This window comes from Diaphorina citri, unplaced genomic scaffold, assembly GCF_000475195.1.
Source record: "Diaphorina citri unplaced genomic scaffold, Diaci psyllid genome assembly version 1.1 scaffold315, whole genome shotgun sequence".
Taxonomy (NCBI): domain Eukaryota; kingdom Metazoa; phylum Arthropoda; class Insecta; order Hemiptera; family Psyllidae; genus Diaphorina; species Diaphorina citri.
The window spans coordinates 196,857-213,077 of NW_007377750.1; the positions used below are offsets into that span (position 1 = coordinate 196,857).

General features: G+C 39.1%; 1 protein-coding gene across 1 annotated transcript in view; it reads left to right on the forward strand.

The window, feature by feature from the left end:
* LOC103507470 (protein hu-li tai shao) overlaps positions 1-16,221 on the forward strand; it is a 35,909-nt gene that overhangs the window by 1,188 nt on the left and 18,500 nt on the right. Inside the window, exons 4-7 of the mRNA XM_026822319.1 lie at positions 633-750; positions 1,493-1,749; positions 2,881-3,035; positions 3,894-4,047. Of these exons, the coding sequence (XP_026678120.1) occupies positions 633-750; positions 1,493-1,749; positions 2,881-3,035; positions 3,894-4,047 (684 nt within the window). The remainder of the gene's footprint in view (positions 1-632; positions 751-1,492; positions 1,750-2,880; positions 3,036-3,893; positions 4,048-16,221) is intronic.

Genomic DNA, 16,221 nt, shown 5'->3' on the forward strand with positions numbered 1-16,221 from the left:
AGTGGGAAATGTTGCCATTTTCCTAGGTCCGGAGCTTTCTGCGGACCTCTGTAAGTGGGAATTTGTAGGAAAGCATTGCATAATATTCCTCTTCCTCCAAACCAGTGTTCACATTTACCTCTCTAAGTGTGAATAGGAAAATGGCAACTTCTCTAAGTGGGACACTTTTTAACTGGGAAACCTGGATAAGTGGAAAAAAAAATTGTCGGTCCCTTGGATTCCCACTTAGACAGGTTCGACTGTATTGTAAATTGAAAGGTATGTACCTATCACTGCAGTAGATATTGCCTATGTATCAGAGAAGTATAGGGACCTACAAATGCTTCTACCTGAGTATTTAAGACTTAATTCGACCATAAAACCATTCGTCGTTGAAAACTTGAACTGACCTCTTTTTGTGACTGACTCTTACTTTTTTTTAGACATTCTTGTTTAATTTGCTGAAATTAGGAGTACAGACAAGGTTTGTTTTGATGTCTCTATATGCTGGAGCTGGAGTTTACCAAATCGGTATTGAGATGAAACGAGCATTTCCCTAACCTTAATAGCCAGATCAACCTCGGATTGAACCAATCCTGAGACAATCCTCGGTGGTAAAACTCGACCTAATTCTATCTTCTCTTTGTTTCCAGGCCCGTCTTAATGTGGATGAGGAGATATTCCTGGTGAATCCTCATGGTCTCCTGTATAACGAGATTACAGCCTCGTCCCTGGTCAAAGTGGATATGCGAGGAGACATCATCGAACCTGGTAAGATTGATATTTTTATTGCCTTTAGTTCTGGGCCTCTGGCTCAGTAGAGTAGAGGCTCTAGCTCTGGCTCAATAGAGTACAGTTGATGGCTCTCGCTCTATAGAATAGTGTTATAGTGCTCAATGTTCAAGGCGCTGACTTAATTCTGAAAATCGAGTTCGTATTACGATAGATCTTTTCGTAAAAGATTTTACTGTTTTAACTTTTTGATTTGTAATAAGTAATAACCAAATTGTGAAGAAGCTTTCAGCTCTTAGTGCCCAACCTCAGTAGTTTAAGAGTAGTGGTTAGCACGCTAAACTTCGAACATTGAGGTTGTTTAGCTCTAGTGAATTCTAGTCCAATTATATATATATTTAAATATTCAGTGGTTAACGATATTTGTGAAGAGCATTTAAGGGTTCGATCCCAGCCGAGGTATGGAATTTTATCCTCAATATAATTTGAAATTGTGACCACAGTAATAGTGGTAGCCTACTGCTGGAGTAAAGGGACTTTGCAGTCCTATGCGAGCAGTATAGATAAGCACTATTGTTATTATTATTTTAATGGAGTTTACGAGGGTTTCCCCCCATTATTATTTTGGAATGGTAAATTGGAATAGAATTTTTTCATCAATCATCTTCCCCCCCCCCCTTCTTTTTTTTAACTTTTTGTTATTTATATTTTTTACACAAATGCATATGTTCCATTCATGAGACATCCGAATAATCCAATCCACGTTTCCCTTCCTCCCCAGGCACCACCAACTTCGGTGTGAACACGGCCACGTTCTCCGTGCACGCGGCCATCCACGCGGCCCGGCCTGATCTCAAGGCCATCATCCATGTGGCCACGCCGGCCGTAGTGGCCGTATCCAGTCTGAAGTGCGGCCTCCTGCCGCTGAGCAGGGAGAGCGTCGTGCTGGGAGAGCTGAGCACACACCCGTTCACCGGGTACTCGCGGGGGGACGAGGAGAAGGAGAGGATCGTGCGAAACCTGGGACCCAACAACAAGGTAGGTAACCAAAGAGCACCGTACAAATTGAGTTGTTAATTGTTCAATCAACACTATTAATTTTGATGTGGGCAAGAAACAAGGAAACTGGGAAGATATAAAGGCTAACCAAAGGTATAGCAATAGAGTATGGTGGAGGGGCTTTGATCATCCATCTAACCTGGGAAGAAACAAGGAAACTGGGAAGATATAAAGGCTAACCAAAGGTATAGCAATAGAGTATGGTGGAGGGGCTTTGATCATCCACCTGTTTAATAGGGTAGAAGCTCTGTATCTCTGGAGGCCTGATCACTTCCAGGCGACTTTCCAAACAAAATTATATACCGAAAAAGACTTCGGAGGTTAGTAGTTCGAGTCCAAGTCAAGTCATAAAATTTAGCGTAGTGTATTAAGCAGGGAACGACATTTTTGACAAGCATTTATGCCTAACACAATTAAAATTCCTTTATATACCGAAATGTAACTTGGTATCCCGTGTGTTCTTCACTCCGCAGGTTCTATTCCTGAGTAACAAGGGCAAGAAACAAGGAAACGGGGAAGATATAGAGGCTAACCAAAGGTATAGCAATAGAGTATGGTGGAGGGGCTTTGATCATCCATCTAACCAAAGGTATAGCAATAGAGTATCTCTGGGGGCCTGATCACTTCCAGGCGACTTTCCAAACAAAATTATATACCGAAAAAGACTGGAGGTTAGTAGTTCGAGTCCAAGTCAAGTCATAAAATTTAGCGTAGTGTATTAAGCAGGGAACGACATTTTTGACAAGCATTTATGCTTAACACAATTAAAATTCCTTTACCTCTGGGGGCCTGATCACTTCCAGGCGACTTTCCAAACAAAATTATATACCGAAAAAGACTGGAGGTTAGTAGTTCGATCATCCATCTGTTTAATAGGGTAGAAGCTCTGTATCTCTGGGGGCCTGATCACTTCCAGGCGACTTTCCAAACAAAATTATATACCGAAAAAGACTGGAGGTTAGTAGTTCGAGTCCAAGTCAAGTCATAAAATTTAGCGTAGTGTATTAAGCAGCGAACGACAGTTTTGACAAGCATTTATGCTTAACACAATTAAAATTCCTTTATATACCGAAATGTAACTTGGTATCCCGTGTGTTCTTCACTGCGCAGGTTCTATTCCTGAGTAACAACGGTGCGGTGTGTTGTGGTGAGACCGTGGAGGAGGCATTCTACAATGTGTACAACTTGGTAGCAGCATGCGAGGCACAGCTCAAGCTTATGCCAGCCGGTCTGGACAATCTAGTCCTCATTCCTGAAGACGTCAGGTGAGCTATCACACTAGGTAGCGCGGTGGTCGAGACAAAATGGAATCGGATGGGTTCCAATCTGTACCGAGGGAAAAAATCCTCATTCATCACTGAGGTTTAACTTGGCGATTTTGTACTCGCTCAGTATATTACGCCTATTATAGACCTCCGAGCTATCACACTAGGTAGCGCGGTGGTCGAGACAAATTGGAATCGGATGGGTTCCAATCTTTACCGAGGGAAAAAATCCTCATTCATCACTGAGGTTTAACTTGGCGATTTTGTACTCGCTCAGTATATTACGCCTATTATAGACCTCCTTAACGAGGGAAAAAATCCTCATCCAGATTTAATTTAACTTGGCGAGATTTAAGTAATTCGGCGATTTTGTACTCGCTCGGTATATTACGCCTATTATAGACCTTCTGAAAGACGATGAAGAAACCTTAAAGGTTGTGTTCCGTTTTCTTAAGAAGAACAACTTCATGAAAACTTCGTATTTTTTCCCTTCCTTGATGAAGAAACCTTAAAGGTTGTGTTCCGTTTTCTTGAGAAGAACAACTTCATGAAAACTTCGTATTTTTTTCCCTTCCTCACATTTCCAATATTTTTTATAGACCAATATTTCCAAAGTTTTTGCGATGAAGAAACCTTAAAGGTTGTGTTCCGTTTTCTTAAGAAGAACAACTTCATGAAAACTTCGTATTTTTTTCCCTTCCTCACATTTCCAATATTTTTTATAGACCAATATTTCCAAAGTTTTTGTCTAATTTTAATTAACTTTAATTCCAGGAAAGAGATCTACGATAGTTCCAGAGTGTGTCCAGAGGGTGCCATACCAGCAGGTACTAATAGTCCTACCCCCTTTAATTCCAGGAAAGAGATCTACGATAGTTCCAGAGTGTGTCCAGAGGGTGCCATACCAGCAGGTACTAATAGTCCTACCCCTGCCGTGCTGGAGAAGAAAGAGAAGAGGTGGAGGATTGGTGGTATGGAGTTCGAGGCACTCATGAGAATGCTTGATAACGCGGTAAGCTCCTCATTGACTAATATCTCTTGCCCTCTGAAATACAAACTTGGAAAAAAAATAGAAAATTCCTACTGGTTATAGTAGGATAAAAATATCCACTGGTCACTGGTCATACCCTCCCTCTGTGTGTTTTTATAGGAAAGAAATTGATATAGATTTTTAGTGTGAAATAATAATAATAATAATAAAATCTTATTTTTTATTTTTTTACTTTCTATTTTTCCAACGAATCCCAATACCATTTCTCACACTTTCTTTCTCTCTCCTCTAGGACGTACGAGAAATGGAGACAGAGGGAACTGTAACTGCTAAGGTTTTATCGTCCCGAAATCGAAGAGAGAAGGAAGACAAGATAGGAGAAAGCCAGCCGTTCTGAGTACGAACCTTATCTGTTGATGATAAAATCTCTCTCGGGCGGGAATCGAACCCGCGGCCTAGCGCTCCCAAAGCAGACGCGCTACCAACCAAGCTAACTAGGCTGGCAAAGTTCTGTTTATTATGGGTTTTACGTCTCTGTATATCTGCTAAGAATTCAAGTTCCGGGAGTTTCACCCTCCTTTCGCCGACTAGCTACCCACCTACTAACATTAACCACACCCAGCCTGAGTGGGGCCGGGAAAAGCTATCAGCACGCGATTATCCAGATGATCTCCCATTTGGATGCCAACCACTCACAACGTTGCTTACCGTTGCTTACCTTAAATAAAAAGAAAAGGATTGATATTTAACTTCTTTTTCGTTTTCCATTCCATCAGGTTCAAACTGTGTGGTGCCCATCAACGACATACGAGGCGTGGAAAGCATGGGCTACGCCAAGGGAGAGAAGATACTCAGGTGTAAGGTAGCCGCCGTGTACAGACTCATGGATCTCTATGGATGGACGCAGAATATTCAGAACCACATCACTGTGAGTACCTTGAACCCTCTGGTACTGAAGGGAAACATACTACAGTCGAACCTGTCTAAGTGGGAAACCTGGATAGCTGAGAAAAAAATCCTGGCCCCTTGATTTTTTTTTAACTAAAAAAACCTGTTTAAATGGGAAAATCGAGCCTCTATAAGTGGGAATTACTTTTTCTAGATACTCGGTCCGGAGCCTCTGTAACTGGGAGAGGTTGCCATTTTCCTAGGTCCGGAGCCTTCTGCAGACCTCTGTAAGTGGGAATTTGTAGGAAAGCATAGTAACCCTAATACTTCCTCTTCCTCCAAACCAGTGTTTACATTTACCTCTATAAATAGGAAAAGTAAAAATGGCAACCTCTAAGTGGGACACTTTATAACTGGCAAACCTGGATAAGTAGAAAAAAAACTGTCTGTCCCTTGGATTCCCACTTAGACAGGTTCGACTGTACTATCACGTCACGTGAGCTCACGTGTTTCTATCTTTAGTGCCTTACAGCCCATTGTGAGCTTTGGCCGCTATAGGTTGCCATATTTTAAAGAAATAAGAGTATGTACTTTTCTTTTTCCTCCAATTTTATTAATTTCTTAGAGTCTTCTTAAAACTGAAAACCTAGATTGTTAAAAGGATAAACTCTCAATCTCAATAGCAAATTATTATACTGATGAAGTGATAACATACATATTTACTAGTGAGTTACTAATTACATTTGTATTTACTGCTATGTAAGACTACTGAGAATGTACTGTTTATTATACTTACATCTTTACTACTTTGTGAGAATGTACTAAGATGTGCATCCGACTGATCACCATTGTAAGTATTTTCTCCTGAAACAAGCGAGACAAGAAACGTTAGGTTGATTGCTTCATCGATGAATTGTGTAGTGGTCGGTTCACTAGGATTAACATTGGCTTTTTCATCGAAATCATCGGACAGGATTTTTTCATTTTCTTCAAATGAGTCACGCTCTGGCACGGAATGATCAGCATTGATTTCATTGATTGAAATCTGTTGACTACATTCAACTGAGGAGATGTCATCAATACTACCAGACGAGTGAACATGATTGTAGGATTTTTTCATTTTCTTCAAATGAGTCACGCTCTGGCACGGAATAATCAGCATTGATTTCATTGATTGAAATCTGTTGACTACATTCAACTGAGGAGATGTCATCAATACTACCAGACGAGTGAACATGATTGTACGTGTACTTGTCTATTTTCCGTATAAATTGTTCGCTGATACAAGTTTCTTCAGTACTTGCTTCATAAATTGGACTCAAATAATTATTAGGTAGAGTATAGCGGATGTTTTGGGGTATTATCATAACTGGTGGGCTGTTGTTGATCACATGTTTTTCAGGAGGAATATACACAGACAGGGGTTCAAATGTTTTGGGGTATTATCATAACTGGTGGGCTGTTGTTGATCGCATGTTTTTCAGGAGGAATATACACAGACAGGGGTTCACTGAAAGATGATACAATAAGTGGAGAGGGTTCGTCTGAAATGGGCGAGTTGAAAGATGTTGAAATTTCGTCGTTACAGGTGGCAATATTTATCACTGAGCACTTTGTATCCAAGTATCTTTTGATCTCAGGTGCGACTGTGTATTTTTTCATGGGAGAACTTTCAGGACTTCTGTTCAATCCTTTGTTAGGAGACAGCAATTTTGATTTTAATTCCTCCAAGAAACTTTTCTTATCATCTCCAAACTTGGGCGATTGAAGTGGCATTGGGGCACTATCTTGGGGTGACATTTTAGAATTTGTGAATAGTTTACAGGATGATTTAGTATTTGTCTCCTTAGGAGAAAAAGCAGATTTGGGTTCATCATCAAGTGGAATATCAAAATTCAATTTCCTGATGGATTTCATCAATAATTCCTTCGAGTCCGAGTTCAGGTTCAGTAGGGCCATGTTTGGTGTTTCAGGAATGGCATGGGGTTTATCCTTTTGGGCTGCATCTCCTCCACCACAAACCTGCTGTACTGGCTCAGAGTTCTCACTCTTGTCTTTCATTTCAGACAGCACTTTCTCAAACATTCGTTTGTAGGGAGATTCTAATGTAAGCAACTGGCGAGAATGTATCGAGGACTTGGCAAATGGTTGCTCATACGTTTGAGTACTTTCTGTCAGAGTATGATTGGGGCCAGTATGCTCACACGACGTGTTTGAAGAAGTAGATGACCGTGGTTGTGCGTTATCTTTCACATCAGAATGAGTAATAGTCGTACATTGGTTGAGTGATTGATGTTGTACAGGGCACATATCAGATGCTTGACGATATATACATTTACTCGGAGGATACACGAAGCTGCAAGGAGACGGACACACATGATGATCAGATCTTCGCGGAAACCGAAGAGACTGAGAATATTTCACGTCTTGAAACAAGAGCAAAAGGTTGTTTATAATGGACTTGATAGTCTTTGCATCACTTTTCCGTTTCGTCACAACAGGCAATGGTTTGGCTGTCATGAAGTTGTATTTCTTCTTCATAATCTCTGAGTTTCTTCGTCGAATCACCACATTGCTTGTGCTTGCTCTGAGATGACTTTCTATAGATTCAGGAGAAGTAGGAGCAGTTTTCTGGACATCTTTATTGCCGACGGTCACAAAGATGACTTTCTTACGCTCTGGTAGAGAGTATGACCTTACTTGAAGGCATGGGGTTTATCCTTTTGGGCTGCATCTCCTCCACCACAAACCTGCTGTACTGGCTCAGAGTTCTCACTCTTGTCTTTCATTTCAGACAGCACTTTCTCAAACATTCGTTTGTAGGGAGATTCTAATGTAAGCAACTGGCGAGAATGTATCGAGGACTTGGCAAATGGTTGCTCATACGTTTGAGTACTTTCTGTCAGAGTATGATTGGGGCCAGTATGCTCACACGACGTGTTTGAAGAAGTAGATGACCGTGGTTGTGCGTTATCTTTCACATCAGAATGAGTAATAGTCGTACATTGGTTGAGTGATTGATGTTGTACAGGGCACATATCAGATGCTTGACGATATATACATTTACTCGGAGGATACACGAAGCTGCAAGGAGACGGACACACATGATGATCAGATCTTCGCGGAAACCGAAGAGACTGAGAATATTTCACGTCTTGAAACAAGAGCAAAAGGTTGTTTATAATGGACTTGATAGTCTTTGCATCACTTTTCCGTTTCGTCACAACAGGCAATGGTTTGGCTGTCATGAAGTTGTATTTCTTCTTCATAATCTCTGAGTTTCTTCGTCGAATCACCACATTGCTTGTGCTTGCTCTGAGATGACTTTCTATAGATTCAGGAGAAGTAGGAGCAGTTTTCTGGACATCTTTATTGCCGACGGTCACAAAGATGACTTTCTTACGCTCTGGTAGAGAGTATGACCTTACTTGAACCAGTTTTGCCTGTTCAACTTTCCGTGATTCATAAGTAGATCATAACAAGAAATAAATAATCGTATTCTTTCTCAGAGGCAGACTTAATGCAGGATAGTTTGGGTTAAAATGAAGGAAGTAAATTTGATATCATCTTTTCATGATTTATCTCTACTGATGTATTTTCCACATTGTATTCGTGTTCTTCATGTTTTATCTCTACTGCTTGTTTTTCCAAGCTAGATGATAATGTCTCACGTCCCATTTCCGATGCTGGAAATTCTTGGTTTCCTTGTTGAAATGTTGAAGCTTTCGAACGAGCCACTAGAAGGGACTATATACAAAAGCAAACTGCGCAGAAGTGCAATTCTTTAATGCAGCACAAACTTTTTCACACCGAAAGGGAAAAACGTTAAGGAGGCAAAAAATCAAAACAGACTTACCATCACTGAGAACAACTTCAGGTTGGCTGGCTTTGGGTACCTGCTTGGTATTAATACGTAACACTCGAGGTTCTGAAAACAGACAATACATATTCGGAATGACTACAAATTGAATCTGTGGGTGTTATATGCTAAACTTCCTTCATTTTAACCCAAACTATCCTGCATTAAGTCTGCCTCTGAGAAAGAATACGATTATTTATTTCTTGTTATGATCTAAAAAACTGGGTTTTCATGAAGCTCAACCCATCCTTTAGTCTCCCGAGGAATTTTATGTGATATCAAACTTTTGGTAAGTGCAGACACAAGAAGAAGAAAAGGGTTCACCTAAGCCTCGGAGTGGGCTTTTTGAGTACAGACAATACATATGGTGCGTTAACGCGTAAGTTTTTTCCTTCTTCTTCTTTTTAAGTAGTCCCCTCCATCCGGGCTATTCCTAGGGGTGTGCTTTCTCAACCTTTGGGTCTCTTTTTTGTGGTGAAAGAATTGAAGGGTGCAGAAAGTGTAAGGTAACACTGCTACTGCTATACCATCTCACGGGCTGACTTTCTGATCACTTGAAACTTGGTTCCGGCTATTCCTAGGGGTGTGCTTTCTCAACCTTTGGGTCTCTTTTTTGTGGTGAAGGAATTGAAGGGTGCAGAAAGTGTAAGGTAACACTGCTACTGCTATACCTTCTCACGGGCTGACTTTCTGATCACTTGAAACTTGGTTCCCAGTCACAAATCTTAAATTTGGTCACTAGATCTGATCATACAAAAATTATATACAGGGTGTCCCGCGAACGACTGTACAACGCTTGAGGTTTGATGCAGGACCTAAAGGGCTACCAGAAAAAGCTATCTGGACAGATCCGATTTTCAACAGGGGCGGAGTTATGAATGATTTTCTGTTTTTCAACATTTTTCATACCTTGACCCCTTAAAACGCCTTTATCTCTTGAACCAATAAAGATAATAAAAAACTGATTGGAAGCTCAACCCATCCTTTAGTCTCCCGAGGAATTTTATGTGATACCAAACTTTTGGTAAGTGCAGGCACAAGAAGAAGAAAAGGGTTCACCTAAGCCTCGGGGTGGGCTTTTTAAGTACAGACAATACATATGGTGCGTTAACGTGTAAGTGTAAGCAGGAGAACACGGGTTTGTAGGATAACCGAGACATCATTTTATGCTCGTGCTTTTTTTTTGATCTACATTTATTACTAAATTTATCTTTGGGGTGAGGCATTTCAAAGACGATTATTTTCAATCCCCATAGAAACCACCTTGGTAAACGTACCCATAATAATCCTATTTTTTCCTTCTTCTTCTTTTTAAGTAGTCCCCTCCATCCACCCTTGGTGGGCGATTGAAAGGGGGTACCTGCCGGGCTTCGCCTCAATTCCCTGTTACCTAAAATAACCTATGTACTAGCAACCAATATAGGAGATTATCGATGGTGAGAATCAAACCCAAGATTAACTTTACTCTTGAATCCTTTGTAAATACTAATTGTTTATGTTATGTTAAACAATGGATACTTACAAGCATCCCCTTGTAAGTATCCATTGTTTGGTATTTACCCTAGAATTTCCTTTCCTACTTACCGTCTCGACTTTCATCGTCAGTTTCGCTGACGGGCGGCTTGGTACCGGCACGGGGCGGCAGGGCGGCTGAAGAAGACAGCGCCTCGCTTTCCGAATCATCGTAGGAGAACTCGCCCCTCTGCTTTCTGCTGACGGTGCTCTTGTACTCTTCAATCTCCTGGTCCGTCATCTGATCGAACGGGTTCTTGGCGTACGGGGTCTTGTACACGGTGGCGTTGTGCTGGAACCCGCGCTGAATAATACCTGATGGAATAGAACAGAATATAATATAGCTCCAATGGAAAAATAATGGTGGGTTTCACCAAACTTCTTTTTAGCCCCTAACAGCCTGTTAGCTTAACAGCCCTGTTAAGCCTATACAAATCAAATGGAACTTAACAGGCTCTTAGCTTAACAGGCCTTCTAAAGTCTAGAGATCGAACTTCTTTTTAGCCCCTAACAGCCCGTTAGCTTAACAGCCCTGTTAAGCCTATACAAATCAAATGGAACTTAACAGGCTCTTAGCTTAACAGGCCTTCTAAAGACTGAAAAAATATTGGTGAAATACACCCTAAGCCGTATTTTATTATTTCTCTCTGTGGCTCTGATTTCACCAAACTTCTTTTTAGCCCCTAACAGCCCGTTAGCTTAACAGCCCTGTTAAGCCTATACAAATCAAATGGAACTTAACAGGTTCTTAGCTTAACAGGCCTTCTAAAGACTGAAAAAATATTGGTGAAATACACCCTAAGCCGTATTTTATTATTTCTCTCTGTGGCTCTGATTATTTCACACTAAAAATCTATATCAATTTCTTTCCTATAAAAACACACAGAGGGAGGGTATGACCAGTGGATATTTTTTGTGGCTCTGTGGTACTTTCGCCAAGGAGATGTAAATTTTCAATTTTAACACCCTGACTTCCAAAGCATACTCCATGGTGTTAACCACAGAAAACAGAAACCCATGTATTAATTAAAACATCTCCCATAACTTAAGAGACGGACTCTTTATTTCTTGGAATTTTTTCAACAAAAATAGCAAAATTTCACTCCTTTGGGGGAATAAAAAAAAGTAGCATAATAAAATGCAGCTTATTATTACCTTTACTAGCAGCTCCTACGAGAATGACTTGGTCTCCAGTGGCACTCTGGTTGGCATCCTGTAGTTTCTTCGCCAGACTCTTTAATTCTTGGAATTTTTTCAACAAAAATAGCAAAATTTCACTCCTTTGGGGGAATAAAAAAAAGTAGCATAATAAAATACAGGTTATTATTACCTTTACTAGCAGCTCCTACGAGAATGACTTGGTCTCCAGTGGCACTCTGGTTGGCATCCTGTAGTTTCTTCGCCTCCTTAAATACAGCTTATTATTACCTTTACTAGCAGCTCCTACGAGAATGACTTGGTCTCCAGTGGCACTCTGGTTGGCATCCTGTAGTTTCTTCGCCTCCTCCCAGGACACGCCCTCCAGGAGTTGAGATTGAGGTCCGCTGGTTATCTTGTCTGCACGTCTGTTCTCCTTGATCTAGAGGGGAGAAAGATTGAAACGGGTTATGGCCACGTTCAACATGTTGGTAAAAATAATAATAAAAAAGAGAGGCAGGATTCTCACACAGTGAGCTCTTCAACCCAACCAAAGTCAAATGACAAAAAGATTGAAACGGGTTATGGCCATGTTCAACATGTTGGTAAAAATAATAATAAAAAAGAGAGGCAGGATTCTCACACAGTGAGCTCTTCAACCCAACCAAAGTCAAATGACACATTAAAATAATGCTTTTCACAATTAGGACTCGAACCCCAATCCCTAGGGTTATGTAACTCACTCTTCAACTCCCTGTACCTATTGGGTAGATCTGACTCATTCCCCGAGTGGTCCACTGAAAAGAGTAGTTCCTTCTTCCTACTCAGTCACTCTTCACACCTCTCTAATTCTATTGACATTGGTATAAGTAGGGCCATCGGCTATAATAAACGCCCTCAATAAAGGTACCTCTAATAATTCTAACTTGGGTACTCACCTGTTGCTGAAGTTTCTTGAATTCCTTCGGGTTCGTATTTTTCGGCACAAACTGTAGGGCGCTGTCGATTTTGACCGGGGTACTGCTATGTGTCGGGGATCCATCGGCTACCCACTGGGACAGACAAAACCAATGCATACATTATTATCATTGCAAATTACAAGGAGCATAAGGGTTACTGGGAATGATAGTTTTGATCAAATAATAGTCAACTGAGGTCTAACTTGGGAAATATGTGAGCAAATGTAATCTGTTTATTTTATTATTATTATTATTATTTTTTACTTTCCACCACTAATGTATGGCTTAGTAATGAGAAAGTATTGTTCAAAGAAAGATTGTTGGCAAAATTATATTAATTAGTGTCCTCTAGTTGATTGATGATTTCTTTGAGCCCTGAAAATAGGACGCTATGCACTACTGGGTTAACTTGTCGCTTGTGAACCTATCGAATATTTGTTAGTAGGGTCTTTTCTTTTGAAAACTAAAACTTTGTCCCTCTTTTGTCAAATAACTTCCCTTTTTCCTGTGAGAGAGGAAAAATAAATAGGTACTATACCGTTATGTAAATGTTGTCTGATCAATTGATTTTTTCTACTTATTTTTCAGATTATTTAATGATATATTCTACAGGTAAACGTCCCATCAACTGAAAATGTTAGTACGGCCGTTATGTAAAAGTTGTCTAATCAATTGATTTTTTCTACTTATTTTTCAGATTATTTAATGATATATTCTACAGGTAAACGTCCCATCAACTGAAAATGTTAGTACGGTTTAGTTGGATTTTAGTGCATTCTGAACACACAGGAGTGTTAGTATTTCATCTGAAGTGTTAGTAGTTTATTTATAGGTGCAAAAGGAGTGAAAAGAAAAATTCGCAAGCAAATGACTATATTTTCAATGAGTTTTGAACAGAAGAGGTCTCATTAGATGCATGGGTTTTGTCTGACGTGCCAAAAGGTGAAAGAAAATGATCCGTGGAATGACGAGGGCTAAGACAACTTGAAATGAACCGCTCAAATAAGTTTTACAAATATAAACACTTTTGCACAACACTATCACTTTACACTTGTATGAAAATAGAAACAAGACAACTGGACTGAAATTGATTTTTAATACGATCTTTCAAACACAAATAGCTTTTAGAAGAATGTTTAAAATTTGATTCCGCAGCGAAGGTCGAGAAAAAGATCATTAATTGTTGAGAAAGATTAAACTCTCGGTTGTCACAAATTTTGTAGAACTATTGTTTTATTTCACCAAGGATCTTCTTGGTTTAAAATTTCATGTATAATTAAAAAAAGTAAGAAAAGAACAGAAATCAAATCGTCGAAGAAATATCGCGTTTAGTTTCTCAAATCTATGTGCCAAAAACTATAGAAAATATAAAGTGCATGCAATATTAGATTCCGCAGCGAAGGTTTATTAAAAAAAGATCATTAATTGTTGAGAAAGATTAAACTCTCGGTTGTCACAAATTTTGTAGAACTATTGTTTTATTTCACCAAGGATTTTCTTGGTTTAAAATTTCATGTATAATTAAAAAAAAAGTAAGAAAATAATAGAAATCAAATCGTCGAAGAAATATCGCGTTTAGTTTCTCAAATCTATGTGCCAAAAACTATAGAAAATATAAAGTGCATGCAATATTGAACAAGGTATTGGACTGATACTTATAGGAGTAGTAACAAAAAAGAAGAAAACCCGTATCCTTCTGTGCATTCCAATAAGAAAGGTTCTCAAAAAAGGGTTAACTTTAACCCTTTCTGAGAAAAAAATAATTACCTCAGCGTCGGAATTTGCTTCTACCCACTACAGGAGAACAAAACAGGAAAACCAAAGAAAAATCAAAAGTTAGGATCACACAGGGGTTAAAATAAAATAAAAGGGGGATGGGGGTCTAAAGGGGGCACTAAGGAGTTTAATTGGATACTTGGACAGTTTTCATAGATACATTGTTTGTTGGATTTTTTTCCGTAATTTTTATTATATTACCTATATTTTTATTATATTATAAAAATAATTTCTAGGTAGTATGGAAATCCAATTTAATGGAAATTGATTTTCCTTTACCTGTCCAAGTATCCACAAGCAGAATCTAAGGAAAACTAAAAAATGGGTTCAAACTAAATAAAAGCTAATATCTAAGTTGAAAATGAGTTTTTAAATGTTGAAAAATGCAAATTTAATACAAGTTCTTTTTTTGTCACACTATAAAATTAAATAATTTATTTATTATAGATTTAAATGTTTCTAATTTAAATATTAAATTACTCTATGTTTATAAAATTGTTAAGATTAAAAAAGCAAAATATAAATCCAATCTAGTTTAAATCTTTGAAAAAAGTAAAATGAAAGAAGGGGGGAAAGATAATGATGGGGGGGAAACCCTCGTAAATTCCATTAAAATAATAATAACAATAGTGCTTATCTATACTGCTCGCATAGGACTGCAAAGTCCCTTTACTCCAGCAGTAGGCTACCACTATTACTGTGGTCACAATTTCAAATTATATTGAGGATAAAATTCCATACCTCGGCTGGGATCGAACCCTTAAATGCTCTTCACAAATATCGTTAACCACTGAATATTTAAATATATATATAATTGGACTAGAATTCACTAGAGCTAAACAACCTCAATGTTCGAAGTTTAGCGTGCTAACCACTACTCTTAAACTACTGAGGTTCGGCACTAAGAGCTGAAAGCTTCTTCACAATTTGGTTATTAGTTATTACAAATCAAAAAGTTAAGACAGTAAAATCTTTTCGTGATAGTACAAACATCGTACTATCACGAAAAGATCTATCGTAATACGAACTCGATTTTCAGAATTAAGTTAGCGCCTTGAACATTGAGCACTATAACACTATTCTATAGAGCGAGAGCCATCAACTGTACTCTATTGAGCCAGAGGCCCAGAACTAAAGGCAATAAAATTATTAATCTTACCAGGTTCGATGATGTCTCCTCGCATATCCACTTTGACCAGGGACGAGGCTGTAATCTCGTTATACAGGAGACCATGGCCAGAGCTAGAGCCTCTACTCTACTGAGCCAGAGGCCCAGAACTAAAGGCAATAAAAATATCAATCTTACCAGGTTCGATGATGTCTCCTCGCATATCCACTTTGACCAGGGACGAGGCTGTAATCTCGTTATACAGGAGACCATGAGGATTCACCAGGAATATCTCCTCATCCACATTAAGACGGGCCTGGAAACAAAGAGAAGATAGAATTAGGTCGAGTTTTACCACCGAGGATTGTCTCAGGATTGGTTCAATCCGAGGTTGATCTGGCTATTAAGGTTAGGGAAATGCTCGTTTCATCTCAATACCGATTTGGTAAACTCCAGCTCCAGCATATAGAGACATCAAAACAAACCTTGTCTGTACTCCTAATTTCAGCAAATTAAACAAGAATGTCTAAAAAAAAGTAAGAGTCAGTCACAAAAAGAGGTCAGTTCAAGTTTTCAACGACGAATGGTTTTATGGTCGAATTAAGTCTTAAATACTCAGGTAGAAGCATGAAAGCTCTCGGAAGGGGGGGGGGGAGAGAAGATAAAATTAGGTCGGGTTTTACCTACGAGGATTGTCTTAGGATTGGTTCAATCCGAGGTTGATATGGCTATTAAGGTTAGGGAAATGCTCGTTTCATCTCAATACCGATTTGGTAAACTCCAGCTCCAGCATATAGAGACATCAAAAAAAACCTTGTCTGTACTCCTAATTTCAGCAAATTAAACAAGAATGTCTAAAAAAAAGTAAGAGTCAGTCACAAAAAGAGGTCAGTTCAAGTTTTCAACGACGAATGGTTTTATGGTCGAATTAAGTCTTAAATACTCAGGTAGAAGCA